Source organism: Salmo salar, chromosome 26 (assembly GCF_965601325.2).
Source record: "Salmo salar chromosome 26, fSalSal1, whole genome shotgun sequence".
In the NCBI taxonomy this organism is placed as follows: Eukaryota; Metazoa; Chordata; class Actinopteri; order Salmoniformes; family Salmonidae; genus Salmo; species Salmo salar.
The window spans coordinates 32,205,001-32,230,000 of record NC_138316.1 but is presented as its reverse complement, the minus strand read 5'-3'; the positions used below and the strand labels follow the sequence as shown (position 1 = coordinate 32,230,000).

Sequence of the window (25,000 nt, the reverse complement as noted above, 5' to 3'; positions counted from 1 at the left end):
CCGTAATCATCTGCGCAATCCACAATGGTACGAAAGCCAAAACACACAGCACAGGTACTCACACACACCAACGGACATAGTAACAATAATGGACAGCCCAATGGAAACCAAAGGGCACACTTATACAAGTCCTAATCAGTGGGAATAGGGAACAGGTGTCCGTAATGAAAGTTCCGGAGGGATCCGTGACAGTATCCCCCCCCCCCCCCCCCCGATGCATCAGCAGCACAATGACTCAGGGCCTAGAGGAAGATCACAGGAACGCAGTGCGGGTTGATCAGGACCCGATGCAGCTGCCGAAGTTCCGAAGTGCGGGACGGGACGGCAGTAGCAGTGGCGTCGGACAGGCCAGTTGTGGCTGCTGAAGTGGCGTCGTCAGATGGGCCAGTTGTGGCTGCTGAAGTGGCGTCGTCAGACGGGCCAGTTGTGGCTGCTGAAGTGGCGTCGTCAGATGGGCCATTCCTGCTATCTCCCTTAATGGTCCATTATTCTGTCACGTTGGTATGACGAGATTCGGGAGACAGACGCAGGAATGAGTAATATTTTTTTTTTATTGTACCCAAATTACGGCGTGCCGTGTAAAGGCACAGGGACGAAGACCAAATCAAAATCCTATATCACTCAGTTCACCCTAAATATACATATGCCTGAACGTCTACCCTAAATAGACAACCTATATCCCCAGTTCACCCTTAATATACATATGCCTGAACGTCTACCCTAAATAGACAACCTATATCCCCAGTTCACCCTAAATATACATATGCCTGAATGTCTACCCTAAATAGACAACCTATATCCCTCAATGTCTACTTCAACATGTAGCCTAAATAGACATCCTAGAAGTAGTGAATGGTAATGTATCACCATTACATTTATTTCGGGGTCCCCAGTTCACGTCAAGGGTCTGGAAGGCGTTTATGGAACGTCTGGGGGTCTCGGTTAGCCTTACCTCAGGTTTTCACCCCGAGAGTAACGGGCAGGTGGAGAGAGTTAACCAGGATGTGGGTAGGTTTCTGAGGTCTTATTGCCAGCACCGGCCAGGGGAGTGGGCGGCGTTTGCTCCCTGGGCAGACATGGCCCAGAACTCGCTCCGCCACTCCTCCACTAACCTCTCTCCCTTTCAGTGTGTGTTAGGGTATCAGCTGGTTCTGGCCCCTTGGCATCAGAGTCAGACCGAGGCTCCTGCGGTGGACGACTGGTTCCGTCGCGCGGAGGAAATATGGGACGCCGCCCACGTCCACCTTCAGCGCTCCGTACTGCGCCAGAAATTTGGCGCATACCGTCACCACAGTGAGGCCCCGGTGTTCGCACCGGAAGTTGATGCCCTTCCTTGTTCGGGCGGTGCTCTGCGGTCCACGCCACCGGTCTTCTAGCCATTATTGATCCATTTTTCCTTTTCCATTGGTTTTGTCTTGTCTTCCTAGACACCTGGTTCCAATCCCATTCATTACATGTTGTGTATTTAACCCTCTGTTTCCCCTCATGTTCTTGTCAGAGATTGTTTGTTGTTATGTGCTCATGTTGTCGGATTGGTGCGCGACGGGTTATTGTACCCATGTTTATTTTATTATGTACTTTGGTTTTGGAGTTTGTTTTTAACTTTATTAAACTACTCCAGTTACACCAAGTTTGTTTCTCCTGCGCCTGACTTCCCTGCCACCTACACACACGACGTGACAACAGGGGACATCACAGAGGGACAAATCAGCTGTTACACTGTGTCGCTGCATATTCTGACTCCCCTGACGAATACGTTTAAAAGAGTGGGGGATACTCTCTCTGTCCATTCATCCCTCAGTTTTCGAAAAAAGCAAACTCAATCTGCTTCAGAATATCATTACGGAGAAATCCATACGCCGAGCGAGCGGAGAGACTGAATGGCCTGATCTGAATCTCATTACTGTACTACAACAAGGGGTGTGTGTGTGTGTGTGTGTGTTTCTGTGAATTGATGTGGGAGCAGAAGGGGAGCGGCAGCAGTCAGAAACAATGTGACATTTCCTGATTGCTTTCAATCAGAGTGTGAATAACACGACACCAGCAATCTGAAAAGACAAGCACAGTGAAAAACCTGCCCCGCTCTCTGTCTTTACCTCTATAATCACACAGTGAAAAACCTGCCCCGCTCTCTGTCTTTACCTCTATAATCACACAGTGAAAAACCTGCTCCGCTCTCTGTCTTTACCTCTATAATCACACAGTGAAAGACCTGCCCCGCTCTCTGTCTTTACCTCTATAATCACACAGTGAAAAACCTGCCCCGCTCTCTGTCTTTACCTCTATAATCACACAGTGAAAAACCTGCCCCGCTCTCTGTCTTTACCTCTATAATCACACAGTGAAAAACCTGCCCCGCTCTCTGTCTTTACCTCTATAATCACACAGTGAAAAACCTGCCCCGCTCTCTGTCTTTACCTCTATAATCACACAGTGAAAGACCTGCCCCGCTCTCTGTCTTTACCTCTATAATCACACAGTGAAAAACCTGCCCCGCTCTCTGTCTTTACCTCTATAATCACACAGTGAAAAACCTGCCCCGCTCTCTGTCTTTACCTCTATAATCACACAGTGAAAAACCTGCCCCGCTAACAGTCTTTACCTCTATAATCACACAGTGAAAGACCTGCCCCGCTCTCAGTCTTTACCTCTATAATCACACAGTGAAAGACCTGCCCCGCTCTCTGTCTTTACCTCTATAATCACACAGTGAAAAACCTGTCCCGCTCTCTGTCTTTACCTCTATAATCACACAGTGAAAAACCTGCCCCGCTCTCTGTCTTTACCTCTATAATCACACAGTGAAAGACCTGCCCCGCTCTCTGTCTTTACCTCTATAATCACACAGTGAAAGACCTGCCCCGCTCTCTGTCTTTACCTCTATAATCACACAGTGAAAAACCTGCCCCGCTCTGTCTTTACCTCTATAATCACACAGTGAAAAACCTGCCCCGCTCTCTGTCTTTACCTCTATAATCACACAGTGAAAAACCTGCCCCGCTCTCTGTCTTTACCTCTATAATCACACAGTGAAAAACCTGCCCCGCTCTCTTTCTTTACCTCTATAATCACACAGTGAAAAACCTGCCCCGCTCTCTGTCTTTACCTCTATAATCACACAGTGAAAAACCTGCCCCGCTCTCTGTCTTTACCTCTATAATCACACAGTGAAAAACCTGCCCCGCTAACAGTCTTTACCTCTATAATCACACAGTGAAAAACCTGTCCCGCTCTCTGTCTTTACCTCTTTAATCACACAGTGAAAGACCTGCCCCGCTCTCTGTCTTTACCTCTATAATCACACAGTGAAAAACCTGCCCCGCTCTCTGTCTTTACCTCTATAATCACACAGTGAAAAACCTGCCCCGCTCTCTGTCTTTACCTCTATAATCACACAGTGAAAAACCTGCCCCGCTCTCTGTCTTTACCTCTATAATCACACAGTGAAAAACCTGCCCCGCTCTCTGTCTTTACCTCTATAATCACACAGTGAAAAACCTGCCCCGCTCTCTGTCTTTACCTCTATAATCACACAGTGAAAGACCTGCCCCGCTCTCTGTCTTTACCTCTATAATCACACAGTGAAAGACCTGCCCCGCTCTCTGTCTTTACCTCTATAATCACACAGTGAAAAACCTGCCCCGCTCTCTGTCTTTACCTCTATAATCACACAGTGAAAAACCTGCCCCGCTCTCTGTCTTTACCTCTATAATCACACAGTGAAAAACCTGCCCCGCTCTCTGTCTTTACCTCTATAATCACACAGTGAAAGACCTGCCCCGCTCTCTGTCTTTACCTCTATAATCACACAGTGAAAAACCTGCCCCGCTCTCTGTCTTTACCTCTATAATCACACAGTGAAAAACCTGCCCCGCTCTCTGTCTTTACCTCTATAATCACACAGTGAAAAACCTGCCCCGCTAACAGTCTTTACCTCTATAATCACACAGTGAAAGACCTGCCCCGCTCTCAGTCTTTACCTCTATAATCACACAGTGAAAGACCTGCCCCGCTCTCTGTCTTTACCTCTATAATCACACAGTGAAAAACCTGTCCCGCTCTCTGTCTTTACCTCTATAATCACACAGTGAAAAACCTGCCCCGCTCTCTGTCTTTACCTCTATAATCACACAGTGAAAGACCTGCCCCGCTCTCTGTCTTTACCTCTATAATCACACAGTGAAAGACCTGCCCCGCTCTCTGTCTTTACCTCTATAATCACACAGTGAAAAACCTGCCCCGCTCTGTCTTTACCTCTATAATCACACAGTGAAAAACCTGCCCCGCTCTCTGTCTTTACCTCTATAATCACACAGTGAAAAACCTGCCCTGCTCTCTGTCTTTACCTCTATAATCACACAGTGAAAAACCTGCCCCGCTCTCTTTCTTTACCTCTATAATCACACAGTGAAAAACCTGCCCCGCTCTCTGTCTTTACCTCTATAATCACACAGTGAAAAACCTGCCCCGCTCTCTGTCTTTACCTCTATAATCACACAGTGAAAAACCTGCCCCGCTAACAGTCTTTACCTCTATAATCACACAGTGAAAAACCTGTCCCGCTCTCTGTCTTTACCTCTTTAATCACACAGTGAAAGACCTGCCCCGCTCTCTGTCTTTACCTCTATAATCACACAGTGAAAAACCTGCCCCGCTCTCTGTCTTTACCTCTATAATCACACAGTGAAAAACCTGCCCCGCTCTCTGTCTTTACCTCTATAATCACACAGTGAAAAACCTGCCCCGCTCTCTGTCTTTACCTCTATAATCACACAGTGAAAAACCTGCCCCGCTCTCTGTCTTTACCTCTATAATCACACAGTGAAAAACCTGCCCCGCTCTCTGTCTTTACCTCTATAATCACACAGTGAAAGACCTGCCCCGCTCTCTGTCTTTACCTCTATAATCACACAGTGAAAGACCTGCCCCGCTCTCTGTCTTTACCTCTATAATCACACAGTGAAAAACCTGCCCCGCTCTCTGTCTTTACCTCTATAATCACACAGTGAAAAACCTGCCCCGCTCTCTGTCTTTACCTCTATAATCACACAGTGAAAGACCTGCCCCGCTCTCTTTCTTTACCTCTATAATCACACAGTGAAAAACCTGCCCCGCTCTCTGTCTTTACCTCTATAATCACACAGTGAAAAACCTGCCCCGCTCTCTGTCTTTACCTCTATAATCACACAGTGAAAGACCTGCCCTGCTCTCTGTCTTTACCTCTATAATCACACAGTGAAAACAGGACTAGTGGACAGGACTAGTGAACAGGACAAGTGGACAGGACTAGTGAACAGGACTAGTGAACAGGACTAGTGCACAGGACTAGTGGACAGGACTAGTGAACAGGACTAGTGAACAGGACTAGTGTACAAGTGTAATGGACAGGACTAGTGAACAGGACTAGTGAACAGGACTAGTGAACAGGACTAGTGAACAGGACTAGTGTACAAGTGTAACGGACAGGACTAGTGAACAGGACTAGTGAACAGGACTAGTGAACAGGACTAGTGGACAGGACTAGTGTACAAGTGTAATGGACAGGACTAGTGAACAGGACTAGTGGACAGGACTAGTGTACAAGTGTAATGGACAGGACTAGTGAACAGGACTAGTGAACAGGACTAGTGGACAGGACTAGTGGACAGGACTACTGAACAGGACTAGTGCACAGGACTAGTGAACAGGACTAGTGGACAGGACTAGTGTACAAGTGTAATGGACAGGACTAGTGAACAGAACTAGTGAACAGGACTAGTGCACAGGACTAGTGGACAGGACTAGTGAACAGGACTAGTGCACAGGACTAGTGAACAGGACTCCTGGAGATAGAAATCATTACAACCATTCATCTCTAGGTACAACCCCTGGACAGATCATCCTGTTATACACAGACACCTGCTGTTTTACAGCACTCTACAACACACAAGGCAAAAGTGAGCAGTGTAACTCTATCTGCGTTGCATTCTATGGTTTCTCATAAACACTGTAGATACTCACACACACACACACACACACACACACACACACACACACACACACACACACACACACACACACACACACACACACACACACACACACACACACACACACACACACACACACACACACACACACACACACACACACACACACACACACACAGAGTACAAACCCGGTACTTGGACAGATCAATCCTCAGAGAGTTGTGCAGCTGATCTAGAAGTTTGACAAATTTCTCTCTCTGTGAGAAAAACAGATATATAGATTTCTCCATTAGTAAAGGAATCACACTGTGAGTTCAACTTAACTTTGAACTTCTAATTTAATACATTTGTTTTGGGGGGTATTTGAAAGGGCGGAATATATTGTGTAGACGAGGAAACCAAAAACATAATAGTACTGATCAATATTCATGATTTCAGTGAGATGTTTTCAAATGCCCATAAACAATGTAGCTGAGAAGTGTGTGTAGGTGAGTGTGTGTGTAGGTGAGAAGTGTGTGTAGGTGTGTGTGTGTCTTGCTGAGAAGTGTGTGTAGGTGAGTGTGTGTGTAGGTGAGAAGTGTGTGTAGGTGAGTGTGTGTGTAGGTGAAAAGTGTGTGTAGGTGAGTGTGTGTGTAGGTGAGAAGTGTGTGTAGGTGAGAGGTGTGTGTAGGTGAGAGGTGTGTGTAGGTGAGAGGTGTGTGTAGGTGAGAGGTGTGTGTAGGTGAGTGTGTGTGTAGCTGAGAACTGTGTGTAGGTGAGAGGTGTGTGTAGGTGAGAAGTGTGTGTAGATGAGTGTGTGTGTAGATGAGTGTGTGTGTAGGTGAGAGGTGTGTGTAGGTGAGTGTGTGTGTAGGTGAGAGGTGTGTGTAGGTGAGTGTGTGCGCATGCGTGTGTGTTCTCACCCCAAAGTTGGATGCAGCGAAGCGGTCGGAGGCAGAGATGTTGGTTGAGACGGTGGTGGTGTGGGCAAAGTAGGCGTTGATGTTGGCTAGCAGGTTACTCATCACCGCTGGAACCCCCGGACACATGTACTTAGAGGACAGACAGGAGAAATGCCTGGGGGGAGAGAGGTGAGGGGAGGGAGGGCAGGACAGAGAGAGGAAGCGAGGGAGAGAGAGAGGGAGGGAAAGAGAGGGGGAGAGAGGGAGGGAAGGAGAGAGAGGGGGGTGTGGGGAGAAAGGGAGAGACGGAGAGCAAAAGATATTAAAATACCGAAACAAACTATTCTTTGAAGTGTGATTTAAGAAGTAACTTTCCTTTAATAATGAGAAGGAGGCGATTATTCAACAAGTAGAGGAAAGATATTAGAGGAGATTAAATGAAAGAGTCAGAGAGAGAGAGAGAGAGAGAGAGAGAGAGAGAGAGAGAGAGAGAGAGAGAGAGAGAGAGAGAGAATACAGAGCTCATTCACATTCTGCTTGTTGTAATGTCATGTGATTCCCAGCAGAGTGGAACCAGCTAGAAGGTCAATAACAGGAAGATTAGAAAACTCTGAATGGAATTGTAATGTTCCTTTAAAACCGATACACACACACAAACAAACATGCCGCCCCTCACTCCATTGATCTTAGGAGCTGCTCCAAATACCAGCAACAAGAGACAGGTGACTAGTCTGAGCCCCCCCCCCCCCCCTCACACACACACACACATGCACGCACACAAAGTTCTGACAGCCAAGGTGTCCCGCTCTGTGTCTCAAACAACTGGGCTGCTATTCACTGTAACACTCCAATACCATGTTCCCTGTAACACTCCAGTACCATGTTCACTGTAACACTCCAATACCATGTTCACTGTAACACTCCAATACCATGTTCAATGTAACACTCCAATACCATGTTCACTGTAACACCCCAATACCATGTTCACTGTAACACTCCAATACCATGTTCACTGTAACACCCCAATACCATGTTCACTGTAACACTCCAATACCATGTTCACTGTAACACCCCAATACCATGTTCACTGTAACACTCCAATACCATGTTCACTGTAACACTCCAATACCATGTTCAATATAACACTCCAATACCATGTTCACTGTAACACTCCAATACCATGTTCACTGCAACACTCCAATACCATGTTCACTGCAACACTCCAATACCATGTTCACGGTAACACTCCAATACCATGTTCACTGTAACACCCCAATACCATGTCCACTGCAACACTCCAGTACCATGTTCACTGTAACACTCCAGTACCATGTTCACTGTAACACTCCAATACCATGTTCACTGTAACACTCCAATACCATGTTCACTGCAACACTCCAGTACATGTTCACTGCAACACCCCAATACCATGTTCACTGTAACACTCCAATACCATGTTCACTGCAACACTCCAATACCATGTTCACTGTAACACCCCAATACCTTGTTCAGTGAAACACTCCAATACCATGTTCACTGCAACACTCCAATACCATGTTCACTGCAACACCCCAATACCATGTTAACTGTAACACTCCAATACCATGTTCACTGTAACACCCCAATACCATGTTCACTGCAACACTCCAATACCATGTTCACTGTAACACTCCAATACCATGTTCACTGCAACACTCCAGTACATGTTCACTGCAACACCCCAATACCATGTTCACTGTAACACTCCAATACCATGTTCACTGCAACACTCCAATACCATGTTCACTGTAACACCCCAATACCTTGTTCAGTGAAACACTCCAATACCATGTTCACTGCAACACTCCAATACCATGTTCACTGCAACACCCCAATACCATGTTAACTGTAACACTCCAATACCATGTTCACTGTAACACTCCAATACCATGTTCACGGTAACACTCCAATACCATGTTCACTGTAACACCCCAATACCATGTTCACTGTAACACTCCAATACCATGTTCACTGCAACACTCCAATACCATGTTCACTGCAACACTCCAATACCATGTTCACTGTAACACTCCAATACCATGTTCACGGTAACACTCCAATACCATGTTCACTGTAACACCCCAATACCATGTTCACTGTAACACTCCAATACCATGTTCACTGCAACACTCCAATACCATGTTCACTGCAACACTCCAATACCATGTTCACTGTAACACTCCAGTACCATGTTCACTGTAACACTCCAATACCATGTTCACTGTAACACCCCAATACCATGTTCACTGTAACACTCCAATACCATGTTCACTGCAACACTCCAATACCATGTTCACTGTAACACTCCAATACCATGTTCACTGTAACACTCCAATACCATGTTCACTGTAACACTCCAATACCATGTTCACTGCAACACTCCAGTACATGTTCACTGTAACACCCCAATACCATGTTCACTGTAACACTCCAATACCATGTTCACTGCAACACTCCAATACCATGTTCACTGTAACACTCCAATACCATATTCAATGTAACACTCCAATACCATGTTCACTGTAACACTCCAATACCATGTTCAATGTAACACTCCAATACCATGTTCACTGTAACACTCCAATACCATGTTCACTGTAACACTCCAATACCATGTTCACTGCAACACTCCAATACCATGTTCACTGCAACACTCCAATACCATGTTCACTGCAACACTCCAATACCATGTTCACTGCAACACCCCAATACCATGTTCACTGTAACACTACAATACCATGTTCACTGCAACACTCCAATACCATGTTCACTGCAACACTCCAATACCATGTTCACTGCAACACTCCAATACCATGTTCACTGCAACACTCCAATACAATGTTCACTGCAACACTCCAGTACCATGTTCACTGTAACACTCCAGTACCATGTTCACTGCAACACTCCAATACCATGTTCACTGCAACACTCCAATACCATGTTCCCTGCAACACTCCAATACCATGTTCACTGCAACACTCCAATACCATGTTCACTGTAACACTCCAGTACATGTTCACTGCAACATTCCAATACCATGTTCACTGCAACACTCCAATACCATGTTCACTGCAACACTCCAATACCATGTTCACTGTAACACTCCAATACCATGTTCACTGTAACACTCCAATACCATGTTCACTGTAACACTCCAATACCAATATACACAGAGAGACACATACACACTCTGAACACATCATGTCCATGCCTATAGGCCTGAGTTGATGAAACTTCAAAAACATCTGATTCAGCTAATCCCAGACTTCTACGAAACGTCAATGCTACGCAACATAGTTCTGATTTCTTGAAACTTGTAAAACACCAGATTCAGCTAATCAACGGCCTCAGGAGCAACTGATTAGTAGAATTAGTTGTTGTAGGGTTGAAGCAAAATCCTCCAGAAGGGTATAGCTTCCCAAATGAAGGGATGGCCACCGCTGGGCTAGATGGTCCATCCATTATAGACGGTCTATTTGGATCAGAAGGTCTGTCTGCTGAGCTGCTGTAGAAGGCCTTCAGGGTCGACTCTCCTCTCTCCCCTCTCACTCAACTCAATTACATTCAATTCAATTCAAAGGGCATTATTGGAATGGGAAACATATGTTTACATTGCTAAAGCAGGTGAAATAGATAATCAACAATAGTGAAATAAACAATAAAAAATTTACAGTAAACATTACACTCACAAAAGATCCAAAAGAATAAAGGCATTTCAAATGTCATATAATGTCTATATACATTGTGGTAGCAATGTGCAAATAGTTAAAGTACAAAAGGGAAAATAAATAAACATAAATATGGGTTGTATTTACAATGGTGTTTGTTCTTCACTGGTTGACCTTTTCTTGTGGCAACAGGTCACAAATCTTGCTGCTGTGATTTCACACTGTGGTATTTCTCCCAATAGATATGGGAGTTTATCAAAATTGGATATGTTTTTTAATTCTTTGTGGATCTGTGTAATCTGAGGGAAATATGTGTCTCTAATATGGTCATACATTGGGCAGGAGGTTAGGAAGTGCAGCTCAGTTTCCACCTCATTTTGTGGGCAGTGTGCACATAGCCTTTCTTCTCTTGAGAGCCAGGTCTGCCTACAGCGGCCTTTCTCAATAGCAAGGCTATGTTCACTGAGTCAGTACATAGTCAAAGCTTTCCTTAATTTTGGGTCAGTCAGTCACAGTGGTCAGGTATTCTGCCACTGTGTACTCTCTGTTCAGGACCAAATAGCATTCTAGTTTGCTCTGTTTCTTTGTTAATTCTTTCCAATGTGTCAAGTAATTATATTTTTGTTTTCTCATGATTTGGTTTGGACTAACTGTGTTGCTGTCCTGGGGCTCTGTGGGGTCTGTTTGTGTTTGTGAACAGAGTCCCAGGACCAGCTTGCTTAGGGGACTCTTCTCTATGTTCATCTCTCTCGCTCTCTCCCCCCTCTCTCTTGCTCTGTCTCTCTACCTCCCACTCTTTCTCTCTCTATCGCCCCCCTCTTGCCCTCTCTTTATCTCTCTTTCCCACTCTCTCTCTCTTTCTCTCCTCTATCTCCCGCTCCCCGCCCCCTCTCTCTCTCTCTCTCCCTCCCTCCCTCCCTCTCTCTCTCTCTCTCTCTCTCTCTCTCTCTCTCTCTCTCCCTCCCTCCCTCTCTCTCTGAGCTGAATCCATTAAACTAAACCTAAGTAGGTCATGGGAATAGTGAGAGAGAAGGAGAAGACTGCCTCTTAACAGGTATCTATTCTGCTCTACAGTCAGGCATTGACTGTTAGGATTGTGTCCCAAATGGCACCCTATTCTCTTTATAGTGCACTACTTTTGACCAGGACCCATGGGGCTATTGGGGAATAGGGTGGTGTTTGGGACACGGCCTTTATATGAGATAGTTTAATACTGATACAAGGAAAGGTTAACTTGAGGTGCATTTCAAAGGTTTTCAAAAATGAGCATCCCATTTATTTGGAAGGACAGCCATATCAATTATTTATTAAATAGCCTTTCAAAACACAGCGAGAGAGACAAAAAAAAGATGGAGTGAGGGAGAGGGGTAGAGAGACGGAGAGAGAGAGACACACACACACAGATGCTCACATTGGGGAGCATAACTAATTACTGTGCTCTCAGCCTCCAGATTACCCAGAAGCACTTGCGGGAGGCGAGCGTGGAGAGAGAACACTGAGAACCATGATGACTTCCTGCGAATTCCCATGGTGGCTTTAGAGCGGGCAGCGCACACACACACACACACACACACACACACACACACACACACACACACACACACACACACACACACACACACACACACACACACACACACACACACACGCACACACACACACGCACACACACGCACACACACGCACACGCAGCCAGGCGCTTCCTCTCTCACACATGCACACTGAACCATAGAAATTGAATCCATTGATTCTATAGTTTTAACACTGAGGACACAGAGCCATGCTTTCCTGTATTACATCAGCACAGCAGTAAGCCTTCAGAGAACCAAGAGGAGAGAAAAGAGGGAGAAAGAGAAAGAGAGCGTCCTTACGTCATGGCCTGGTAGATGGACTCTACTCCGTATCTCATGGCGAACTCGTCCACTATCTCCTGGGACACGTCGTCATAGTAGACCTTCCACGCCTCCTCTCCTTTCACCTCTGGGATCTTCACCGCTCCACTGTTCTTTACCTCCGTCAGGTGGTGGAACAGGTTCTAAAGGAAGAGAGAAAGACAGGATGAGGAGAATAACATGAGAGAAGAGGAGGAGAGGGAGACAGTTCCTGGAACAGGTTGTAAAGGAAGAGAGAAAGACAGGATGAAGAGAATAACATGAGAGAAGAGGAGGAGAGGGAGACAGTTCCTGGAACAGGTTGTAAAGGAAGAGAGAAAGACAGGATGAAGAGAATAACATGAGAGAAGAGGAGGAGAGGGAGACAGTTCCTGGAACAGTTTCCATAGAGTGGAGAAATCCTTCAGACCAGTTGGTGAGTATAGATGTCTAACCTCATGTAAACAGGTGTACTGGCCGTGGGGCGGAGCTACTTTCTCCTCTCCCTTCATCTCCACGTTGAGCTTCAATCTGATGGCTCCCGACACCATCGACTTATCAGTTCTCTTATCTACAACACAGAACCAGATTTATCAGTGCTCTTATCTAGAACACAGCAACAGACATCAGTTCTCTTATCTATAACACAGAACCAGACTTATCAGTTCTCTTATCTAGAACACAGAACCAGACTTATCAGTTCTCTTATCTAGAACACAGAACCAGATGCATCAGTCCTCTTATCCAGAAAATGGTACAGGTTTTATCTAGAACATAGAACCAAACTTAACTAGAATATAGAAACAGTCTAATCTAGAACATGGAAGCAGTTGGATCTGGAACATATAATCATTATTATCTAGAAGATATAACCAGTCTAATCTACAACATATAACCAGTTTTATAGAGAACATAGAACCAGTCTAATCTAGAACATAGAACCAGTCTTATCTAGAACATGGAAGCAGTATGACCTGGAACATAGAACCAGTCTTATCTAGAACATGGAAGCAGTATGATCTGAAACATAGAACCAGTATTCTCTAGAACATGGAAGCAGTCTGATCTGGAATATATAATCATTATTATCTAGAACATAGAAATATGATTCTCTAGAACATAGAACCAGTCTTATCTAGAACATAGAACCAGTCTTATCTGGAACATGGAAGCAGTATGATCTGGAACATACCCAGGTTGTACCACACATCCATCTCCCCGCTGAGCATGCGGACCTCGATGATGGTCTGACCCAGGAAGTCGTCCGACTCTCGTTTGAAGTGTTGTTTCATGCGAGACTTGATGTCATCATCCTCATCCCACACACGCACCTTGATCCGGTCTGTAGCGTTGTGACACTCACTGGACAGCAAAGCACCATGTGTAGAAAAACAGCACCAGTAAAGTGAGTTAGTTTAGGGCGATATTAAAAAAAGACAAGCCGCTATTATAATAAAAATACAATGATTATCGGAACACTTTGCTATTCTCATTCATTGCAGCTGCAGTGCTGGTTGTAGCATGAGTGGGTGTAGGGAGAACACACATCTTGACAGTGCTGAATAACAACTTAAACATGCTATATTTGTTGAGTCTCTCTTTAGTCATAGTTTTAACAGTTTTGAATTCTCACAGTATCAACGTTGCTGTGCGTTCAAGATGTTTTTTACAGTATATTGCTCGAGGAAACTGTGCAGGCACAGTGATCTGAACTATCTTATTGGCCAGCGGTAGGGCTGTAGGTGCACTTGATTTCCTCTCTGGACCTGTTGGGTAAGCGGAGTTCTATCTTCAGACACATGAAAGGGTCCAAAATGGGAACACTTTGCCTTCCCGTCATTAGGACTGCTGAATCAAGTGCATCTGATGCCTATAGCGCAAAAGGAATAAAAAAATGGGGAACGTAAGGCTTTATTGCTGTTTTTTTTACAGAAATGTTTGGTGATTGACTAGGAATGCCTTGGAGATCAACCAGTCGATTGTGATCGACCGTTTGGTAACCACTGGTTTAGGGTGTCCAATCAAAAACGCATCTTGTGACCAATTGTGTTGATACTCCTCTGAGAAAACCAATTGTTCAAACCTCATGTCTCTATCATAATTTGTTCAAAAGTTATTGCCGTTTTTACCCTTGTAGGATGTCCCAAATTAGGGTGACTAAATTAGAGAAAAAAAGCTGTAAAAAATCTAGAAAATAGCCCTTGAAGGTGAAAAGCTGTGTGGCCCACTTCCCTCCTCCCTCCTCCCATCCTCTCTAGAGCCGCTCAGCTGTTTTATCTACTGATAGCAGCTCTGACCTAACTTGATATGACCTCACACTATCCTGGAGCACAAACAGACCTGGAGACTCAGTGTAGTCACGTCACAGTCATATGTTATGGCTAGGGTTGGCATAAAGTGGGTGGCTGTTAGATTAGGGTTGTCATTGGGGCTTCAAAGGCTGGGGAGTGGTCTGGAGTTGTCCTCTCCGCTAGATGTATGTGGGAAATGAAAGACCTGGAAGGAGGAGAGAGAGGAGAATGAAAGAGAGTAGAGGAACAGAGAGGAGAGGGAGAGAAGAGGAAAGTAAAGTAGAGAAGAGGGAGAGGAGAGGAGAAGGAGAAGGAGAAGGAGAAGGAGAAGGAGAAGGAGAAGGAGAAAGGAGAGGTGAGGGGAATGTATGTCATGTGGGACTGATATCATTCTGCCCCACCGGCTCTCTTTAAAAAACCCTGCTGTCCCTAGTGTTCCCCCACCCAGGGGTGTGTGTGTTTGTGTGTTTCTGTGTGTTTGTGTGCATGCGTGTGCGTGTGTGTGTGTGTGTGTGTGTGTGTGTGTGTGTGTGTGTGTGTGTGTGTGTGTGTGTGTGTGTGTGTGTGTGTGTGTGTGTGTGTGTGTGTGTGTGTGTGTTAGTGGCACCCACAGATGGATGTCCATGCCAGGCAGAGAGCTACGATTCCAAGACCCTGTCACATGACATGAGGATAACATATTTTCCCTCTCTGTCTTGTTTTCTCTCTGTCTCTCTGTCTGGCTGTCTCTCCGTCTCTCTGTCTTGCTGTCTCTCTGTCCCTCTGTCTCTCTGTCTTGTTTTCTGTCTGTCTCTATGTCTGGCTGTCTCTCCGTCTCTCTGTCTTGCTGTCTCTCTGTCCCTCTGTCTCTCTGTCTTGTTTTCTATCTGTCTTGTTTTCTCTCTTTCTCTCTGTCTCTCTGTCTCTCTGTCTCTGTATCTCACTCTCCATCTCTCTCTCCCACTCCATCTCCATTTTGTTTGCACAGGAGGCAAGAGTGAGCAGTGTAACTCTATCTGCGTTGCATTCTATGGTTTCTCATAAACACTGTAGATACTCACACACACACACACACACACACACACACACACACACACACACACACACACACACACACACACACACACACACACACACACACACACACACACACACACACACACACACACACACACACACACACACACACACACACTCACACACACACACACACACACACACACACACACACACACACACACACACACAGACACACACACACACACACACAGTGCCTCCATCAGCAGACAGAGAACTTGATGGAAGACAGCTCTAACAAAGCCTCTTTGTCTCCTAGATACAGGTATTCTAATCACCAGCGCTATGGTTTCTATGGAAATGGGGTGCTAGATTCATCTTTATCTATGTATGTTATCTATGTATGTCTTTAAAGCTTGGTGAAACTGCCAGGGTCGCTGGTAATATTACAACAACAAAAAAGACTTACGTTCCAACATTTTTTATTCCCTTTTGCACTGTAGGTGTCAGATGCACTTGATTCACCAGCCCTAATGACGGGAACGTTTACAACAACGTTTTCTTGTCTCTGACATTAGTGCACATCATTAGTGCACATCATTAGTGCACATCACTGCACGCGCCATAGAAAAGCAGAGGATGAATTGCAACATAATGTGTTCAGGATGCTGGATGATCCTCTTCTCTTTTATCATCAAAACAACAACAACAACAATTGTGGCTGTGGTGAACAATGGTGCTGTTCCACCTAATGCATATTTCAGCTTTAAGTCCATATAGGATACTGCAGATACTGTGATGTATTTATACAGCAACAGGATATACTGGCTTTAGAACAGACTGCTTAAGCCTCATGACGTTGATGTGAAATGTGTTGTTCATAGTGCTATACTGTTGTTTTACAGAAAGCCATATTCCAGTGTTCTAGGTTGTGTAAGGTGTTAGATAATACCATTAGTTCTCGGTTCTCTGTGTACCTTAAATCAACATGATCAACATCACAATCAACATGACAGTCTGTCACCACTCAGAGTTCAGAGTTCAGACTCACAGAGAGCAAGATTAAAACCATAATACCTTCTCTAATGGCACCATGGGTCAATCTCTACATAGCACAACAGCACTACACATCATCAAAAGTTCCCTCTCCATTTTAGATTATTATTCTTTTTTTAAGGGCCTGAGCTAACATGGGTGAGCTTCCTAATACTTTCAGTAAACTCAAACAAAGCTGTACACTCAAAGCTGGGGTGAAATGACGCTTGGAATTCAGACCAAAGAGTTCAATTTTGGTTTCATCAGACCAGAGAATCTTGTTTCTCATGGTCTGAGAGACTTTAGGTGCCTTTTGGAAAACTCCAAGCGGGCTGTCGTGTGTCTATTACTGAGGAGTGGCTTCCGTCTGGCCACTCTACCATAAAGGCCTGATTGGTGGAGTGCTGCAGAGATGGTTGTCCTTCTGGAAGGTTCTCTCATCTCCACAGAGGTCAGCTCCTTGACCGAGGCCCTTCTCCCCTGATTGCTCAGTTTGGCTGGGCGGCCAGCTCTAGGAAGAGTCTCGGTGGTTCCAGACGTTGTCCATTTAAGAATGATGGAGGCCACCTTCAATGCTGCAGAAATGTTTTGGTACCCTTCCCCAGATCTGTGTCTGACATACACTGTGAACTGTGGGACCTTATATAGACAGGGGTGTGCCTTTCCAAATCATGTCCAATCAATTGAATTTATCACAAGTGGACTCCAATCAAGTTGTAGAAACATCTCACTGATCATTGGAAACAGAATGCACCTGAGTTCAATTTTGGGTATCATAACAAAGGGTCTGAATACTTATGTAAATAAGGTATTTATGTTTTTTATTTTCAATAAATGTGCAAACATTTCTAAAAACCAGTTTTTCCTTTGTCATTATGGGGTATTGTGTGTAGATTGATGAGGAAAAACATTTATTGAATACATTTTAGAATAAGGCTGTAACGTAACAAAAGGTGGAAAAAGTCAAGGGGTCTGAATACTTCCAACACATTTTTCAGTGAAATGCATTTGAATTATTTTCCATCTCCTCTCCCCTCATTTGTTGGTGTTGTAGGTTCTACATGTCTGTGATAACAATGTCTGCTGGAGTAAAGTGTTTGTATTACAGCTTAAGAAGGTAGCCTTGTCTGAGCCAGAATGGCCCATAGGGTAGGAGCATACCTCCTGTTTCTGTAGCCTGAGGCAGTCTTCATGTACACCACCTGGACAGGACTTATGGTCATGTGTGCATATATTTTATGTATGGGTGGCCCCAGTGGGAATCATACCAACGACACCTGGGGTTGCAAGTGCCATGCTCTACCGACTAAGCCACAAAGGACCACGTCTATAATACAGTCTGTAGTACACTGGCTTAGGTTGTAGTAATGGTGTAGCAGTGATATACTGTATGTTCATACTCACAAGAAGAACTTCTCGTCCCAGACAGGGTTGAGGTTTCCAAAGATGGTCTTGGTACGTCGTTTGGTCTTCCCTACCTGGACAGTCACATAGGGGTCACTGGAACCTGTCTTATCCTTGGCCTGCAGACCCTGGGCACACATCACTGGAGAGGAGAAAGGGGGAGGCAGGGAGAGACAGGGGAATAGAGGGAGGCAGGGGAAGACAAGAGAAGACAGGGGGAGGCAGAGGAAGAGAGAGGAAGGTAGGGGAAGACAGAGGAAGACGGGATGATGGGAGAGACAGGGGAGACATGGGAAGACAGGGGATGACGTGGGAGACATGGGAAGACAGAGGGAGACAGGGGATGACGTGGGAGACATGGGAAGACAGGGGGAGACAGGGGAGACAGGGAAGACAGAGGAAGACAGGGGATGACGTGGGAGACATGGGAAGACAGGGGAAGGCAGGGGCGACAGGGGAGACAGGGGAGACAGGGAAGGCAGAGGAAGACAGGGAAGACGAGGGCAGACAGGGGAAAGCAAGGGAAGACAGGAAAAGACAAGGGGAGACAGGGGAAGTAGGGGAAGGTGGGGGAAGCGGGGGGAGACAGAAATAAAAAAGACAAGGGGAGACAGGGGAAGTAGGGGAAGGTGGGGGAAGCGGGGGGAGACAGAAATAAAAAAGACAAGGGGAGACAGGGGAAGTAGGGGAAGGTGGGGGAAGCGGGGGGAGACAGAAATAAAAAAGACAAGGGGAGACAGGGGAAGTAGGGGAAGGTGGGGGAAGCGGGGGGAGACAGAAATAAAAAAGACAAGGGGAGACAGGGGAAGTAGGGGAAGGTGGGGGAAGCGGGGGGAGACAGAAATAAAAAAGACAAGGGGAGACAGGGGAAGTAGGGGAAGGTGGGGGAAGCGGGGGGAGACAGAAATAAAAAAGACAAGGGGAGACAGGGGAAGTAGGGGGAGGTGGGGGAAGCGGGGGGAGACAGAAATAAAAAAGACAAGGGGAGACAGGGGAAGTAGGGGAAGGTGGGGGAAGCGGGGGGAGACAGAAATAAAAAAGACAAGGGGAGACAGGGGAAGTAGGGGAAGGTGGGGGAAGCGGGGGGAGACAGAAATAAAAAAGACAAGGGGAGACAGGGGAAGTAGGGGAAGGTGGGGGAAGCGGGGGGAGACAGAAATAAAAACAGTAAGACTTAAGAGGCTTTTGTTCCAGTCCAGCACTAATATACAGTATAAAATACATATTAACATATATGTAACATGTGGCGGATGAATCAGAATGTATCCCTTTGGACTCTGGTGTTGGCAGTTGCACTTCTTCCCTCAGCTGGGGCTCAGTCACTTGGGGCCCAGAGAGGGGAGAGGTCAAGCTTGTCTTTCACATATCCCTGGTGCTATGCAGAAAATCAGAAAGGGAAGAGGACAGGATGGAACATTGTCTTCATATGTGAATGTATCTGTTAAACCATGTGAAGGGATAGTGTGATTAATGTGGAACCAATTACTTGTCTCCACAATGTCTTTGCATAAGTCATTCCCTCCTTTGGCATTGGGGGAAGGTGTATAGCAGTGTCTGGAACCATTGTATGTCCTCTCTCATGTTGCACTTATCCTAGGATAGTGTACGACCTAGAGGCTCACTCCCCTCAGTGAGCTTGTCCAGGAGTGGAGTCAAGAGGGGGTTACTTGAGATGGGAGTATCTAGAGTTGACAATTGATTTATGCCATTGGATGAGATTATGTTTTTGTGCTATGAAGTACCAGGAACGGGATTAGAACCTCGTTTTAGGGACCAAACTGAACGATAATTTATAGTGAATGCTATCTGGCTATGGGATACTCCTCTCTCTCAAGTAAAAGTCTTTCTTTGTGAACTGTTTCTAAGATCTGTGGTTCGTCATGTACGTTGAGAGGGGTGTATCTTGGCTATAAAAGATCTTTGTACTTTTGTGTTGTCACTTTTCAATGGTTCATTAGAGATAGCGCATCATTGAAAGTCACAGCTCTTATCATTAAATATATAGTTTAAGTATAACTCTGACTGGTGTGTAAAGTTTGTAACTCTCCTCATTTGGTAATGCAGAAATTAGCCACCACAAACACGTAAAGCCTGCAGGTTTAATGCTGTATTACTTGCTATGCACTAATATGAGCCTGGTCCTATGTCTTATGTATAGGTACCATAGCCATGTAAACTTGTCTCCAGTATAGCCTATCTGCTTGTTGGGGAAGCAGTGAATATCTGCCTTAGATACCTAAGAGAGACCAGTCCACCACCATCACACATGACCATGCACGAGCACACACACACACACACACACACACACACACACACACACACACACACACACACACACACACACACACACCTTACACTTAAATATATATTTTTATTATTTAGCAGACGCTCTTATCCAGAGCGACTTACGTTAATCTTAAGATAGCTTGTTGAGACAACCACATATCACAGTCTTTGTAAATATATTGTTCCTCAATAAAGAAGTTATCAGCAGAGTCAGTGCTAGTAGGAAAAAACAAGTGCACTTCTGTTTTTTTATGGGGGAATAAGACTGAGATGTCTTATTAAAGATACAGCAGTTAAATATGCACTCCTGAACATCTGTATAATTTCAGTCAGCAGTTTTGAAAGTGGTGTAAACGAGCCAGAACAGGTCTCCGTTTTTTGTGTATTACATCATCCAGTTGTGTACTACGTCATCCATTTCGTGTGATGTGTTAAAGGTGGAATATGCAGAAATCACTCCTCCATTTCCTGGTTGCTAAAATTCTAATAGTTTGGCTAAGTTTATGTGATAAAACAAGCAATTGTTACAAAACAAGCAATTATGGAATACAGTAATACATTAGTAACACCTTCTCTTTCCAAGACATAGACTGAATTTTTTTATTTTTTTATTTCACCTTTATTTAACCAGGTAAGCTAGTTGAGAACAAGTTCTCATTTACAACTGCGACCTGGCGAAGACTAAGCAAAGCAGTGTGACAGAAACAACAACACAGAGTTACACATGGAATAAACAAGTGGACAGTCAATAACACAATAGAAAAAAAAGAAAGTCTATATACAGTGTGTGCAAATGGCATGAGGAGGTAAGGCAATAAATAGGCCATAGTAGCAAAGTAATTACAATTTAGCAGATTAACACTGGAGTGATAGATGAGCAGATGACGATGAGCAGATGATGGTGTGTTAGTAGTGATACTGGTGTGCAAAAGAGCAGCAAAGTAAATAAAAACAATATGGGGGATGAGGTAAGAAGATTGGGTGGGCTATTTACAGATGGACTAACTACAGCTGCAGCGATCGGTTAGCTGCTCAGATAGCTGATGTTTAAAGTTAGTGAGGGAAATGTAAGTCTCCAGCTTCAGCAATTTTTGCAATTCGTTCCAGTCACTGGCAGCAGAGAACTGGAAGGAAAGGCGACCAAAGGAGGTGTTGGCTTTGGGGATGACCAGTGAGATATACCTGCTGGAGCGCGTGCTATGGGTGGGTGTTGTTATTGTGACCAGTGAGCTGAGATAAGGCGGAGCTTTACCTAGCATAGACCTCTAGAGGACCTGGAGCCAGTGGGTCTGGCGACGAATATGTAGCGAGGGCCAGCCGACTAGAGCATACAGGTCACAGTGGTGGGTGGTATAAGGCGCTTTAGTAACAAAACGGATGGCACTGTGATAGACTACATCCAATTTGCTGAGTAGAGTATTGGAAGCTATTTTGTAGATGACATCGCCGAAGTCGAGGATCGGTAGGATAGTCAGTTTTACTAGGGTAAGTTTGGCGGTGTGAGTGAAGGAGGCTTTGTTGCGAAATAGGAAGCCGATAATATGAGTCTGGAAGGAGAGTTTACAGTCTAGCCAGACAACTAGGTATTTGTAGTTGTCCACATATTCTAGGTCAGAACCGTCCAGGGTAGTGATGCTAGTCGGGCGGGTGGTTGCGGGCAGCGAACAGTTGAAAAGCATGCATTTGGTTTTACTAGTGTTTAAGAGCAGTTGGAGGCCATGGAAGGAGTGTTGTATGGCATTGAAGCTCGTTTGGAGGTTAGTTAACACAGTGTCCAAAGAAGGGCCAGATGTATACAGAATGGTGTCGTCTGCGTAGAGGTGGATCAGGGAATCACCCGCAGCAAGAGTGACATCGTTGATATATACAGAGAAAAGAGTCGGCCCGAGAATTGAACCATGTGGTACCCCCATAGAGACTGCCAGAGGTCCAGACAACAGGCCCTCCGATTTGACACACTGAACTCTGTCTGCGAAGTAGTTGGTTAACCAGGCGAGGCAGTCATTTGAGAAACCAAGGCTGTTGAGTCTGTCGATAAGAATACGGTGATTGACAGAGTCGAAAGCCTTGGCCAGGTCGATGAAGACAGCTGCACAGTACTGTCTTTTTATCGATGGCGGTTATGATATCGTTTAGTACCTTGAGCTTGTCTGAGGTGCACCCATGACCAGCTCGGAAACCGGATTGCACAGCGGAGAAGGTACGGTGGGATTAGAAATGGTCAGTGATCTGTTTATTAACTTGGCTTTCGAAGACTTTAGAAAGGCAGGGCAGGATGGATATAGGTCTATAACAGTTTGGGTCTAGAGTGTCACCCCCTTTGAAGAGGGGCATGACCGCGGCAGCTTTCCAATCTTTAGGGATCTCGGACGATATGAAAGAGAGGTTGAACAGACTGGTAATAGGGATTGCAACAATGGCGGCGGATAATTTTAGAAAGAGAGGTTCCAGATTGTCTAGCCCAGCTGATTTGTACGGGTCCAGGTTTTGCAGCTCTTTCAGAACATCTGGGGCGGCAGGGTAGCCTAGTGGTTGGAGCGTTGAACAAGTAACTGAAAGGTTGCAAGTTCAAATCCCTGAGCTGACAAGGTACAAATCTGTCGTTTTACCCCTGAACAAGGCAGTTAACCCACTGTTCCTAGGCTGTCATTGAAAATAAGAATTTGTTCTTAACTGACTTGACTAGTTAAATAAAGGTAAAAAAATAAATCTGCTATCTGGATTTGGGTGAAGGAGAAGCTGGGGTGGCTTGGGCAAGTAGCTGCGGGGGGTGCGGAGCTGTTGGCTGGGGTTGGGGTAACCAGGAGGAAAGCATGTCCAGCTGGTGAATCCAGGTGAAAGCTATGATCCCTTATTGTTTGGCGGGGTGAGTGAAGGAGGCTTTGTTGCGAAATAGGAAGCCGATTCTAGCCGATTCACTTCAATCCTTTTCAATCAGTGTAGATGAATGTTAAATCAGGAGTTGTAAGCCTCGAGCCAATTGAGACATGGATTGTGTATGTGTTCCATTCAGAGGGTGAATATTTAAGTAACTTTGAACGGGGTATGGTAGTAAGTGCCCGGCGCACTGGTTTGAGTGTGTGAAAAACTGCAATGCTGCCGAGTTTTTCACACTCAACAGTTTCCCGTGTGTATCAAGAACGGTTCACCACCCAAAGGACATCCAGCCAACTTGACACAACTGTGGAAAGCTTTGGAGTCAACATGGGCCAGCATCCCTGTGGAACGCTTTCGAAACCTTGTAGCGTCCATACCCCTATGAATTGAGGCTGTTCTGAAGGCAAAAGGGGGTGCAACTCAATATTTGGAAGGTGTTTCCTAACGTTTTGTACACTCAGTGTATATTTTAGAGAATCATTGTACCATCTAAATCTCTGTTAAACATGTATTCAATAACGCAAAATATAATTTTTCAGCTGTTTGAAGCTGGTGTCCAAAACCGATAGTAAAAGATGCAAACACTAAACTTAGAACAGGAAGCATAGAAACTCTGCACATAGAACAGATCTACCGCGTCTTAAATTTGCTTTCAATAAGAATGACAGATCTATAACTCACATTTTTATGTGAATTTGGTCAGGTCGCCCAAAAAGTTACATATTATAGCTTTAAGACTTTTGCAATTCGTGTGATATGTTGCATCTTCAACTTGACATTTGTCCTATATTTATATTTAATCCCATCCCTGCAGGAGGCCTTTTGCCTTTTGGTAGGCCGTCATTGTAAATAAGAATTTGTTCTTAACTGACTTGCCTAGTTAAATAAAGGTTAAATAGAATACAAATCCATTTAAAAAAAAATGCCCTAGCCAGACTATACCAACAACAACAACTTGCTGAAAGACAAAATATACTTAAGTTAGCTACTCTTGCAGAGACTATTTGTCTTCCCAGGCTATAGATGAAGCACACACACACACTGACCCTCACCAACACAGACACACAACCTAAACCCCATTAACCGCTCCCCCCACACACCCTGCTCCACACACCCTTAACCATCCATCTTAGACAGGAAGTAGTATTTCCCAGGCCCATAAAAGGTAAACGGACACTGTGTATTAAATATGTATGAGTGACACTCTGTATTATTCATGGTACATAACTCCCCCAGCCAGCCCCTCTTCTCTCGCTGACAGAGACTGGTGGGCCGGGCTCTCAAAGACACCACAAATGAGAAGCTACAGCCTCGTGTTGCCCCCGGCAGCAAGGAAATACAATACAATGAGAGAGAGGGGGGAGAGGGGATGAGAGGGAGAGAGCGAGGGGATACAGGGGATAGACAGAGATAGGGAAGAAATGGCGGAGAGAGTGAAAAGGGAGAAAAGGGGGAAAGAGAGAGGGGTAGCGGAGAGAGAGAGGGTGATGTGGAAAGGGAGAGGGAGGAGTGGAAAGAGGTGGAAAGAATAGAAAGAGGCATAGAACGGCTGATGTCTATGATGGCTCTGTATAATGTAGTATAATGTACCACAACTACAGAGCTGAGGGATGGAGAGAAAAAGGGAGAAAAGGAGAGAGACAGAGAGAGAGAGGGGGCGAGATATAGAGAGTGAGAGGGGTA

The 25,000-nt window shown here is 45.1% G+C and overlaps 1 protein-coding gene across 1 annotated transcript in view; it reads right to left on the bottom strand.

The window, feature by feature from the left end:
• Positions 1-25,000, bottom strand: part of LOC106593220 (protein unc-13 homolog C) — a 171,348-nt gene that overhangs the window by 105,645 nt on the left and 40,703 nt on the right. The window contains exons 9-14 of the mRNA XM_045708288.2: positions 18,155-18,296; positions 13,621-13,790; positions 12,884-12,999; positions 12,429-12,592; positions 6,872-7,025; positions 6,158-6,226 (exon numbers count right to left, since the gene is read on the bottom strand). Of these exons, the coding sequence (XP_045564244.1) occupies positions 6,158-6,226; positions 6,872-7,025; positions 12,429-12,592; positions 12,884-12,999; positions 13,621-13,790; positions 18,155-18,296 (815 nt within the window). The remainder of the gene's footprint in view (positions 1-6,157; positions 6,227-6,871; positions 7,026-12,428; positions 12,593-12,883; positions 13,000-13,620; positions 13,791-18,154; positions 18,297-25,000) is intronic.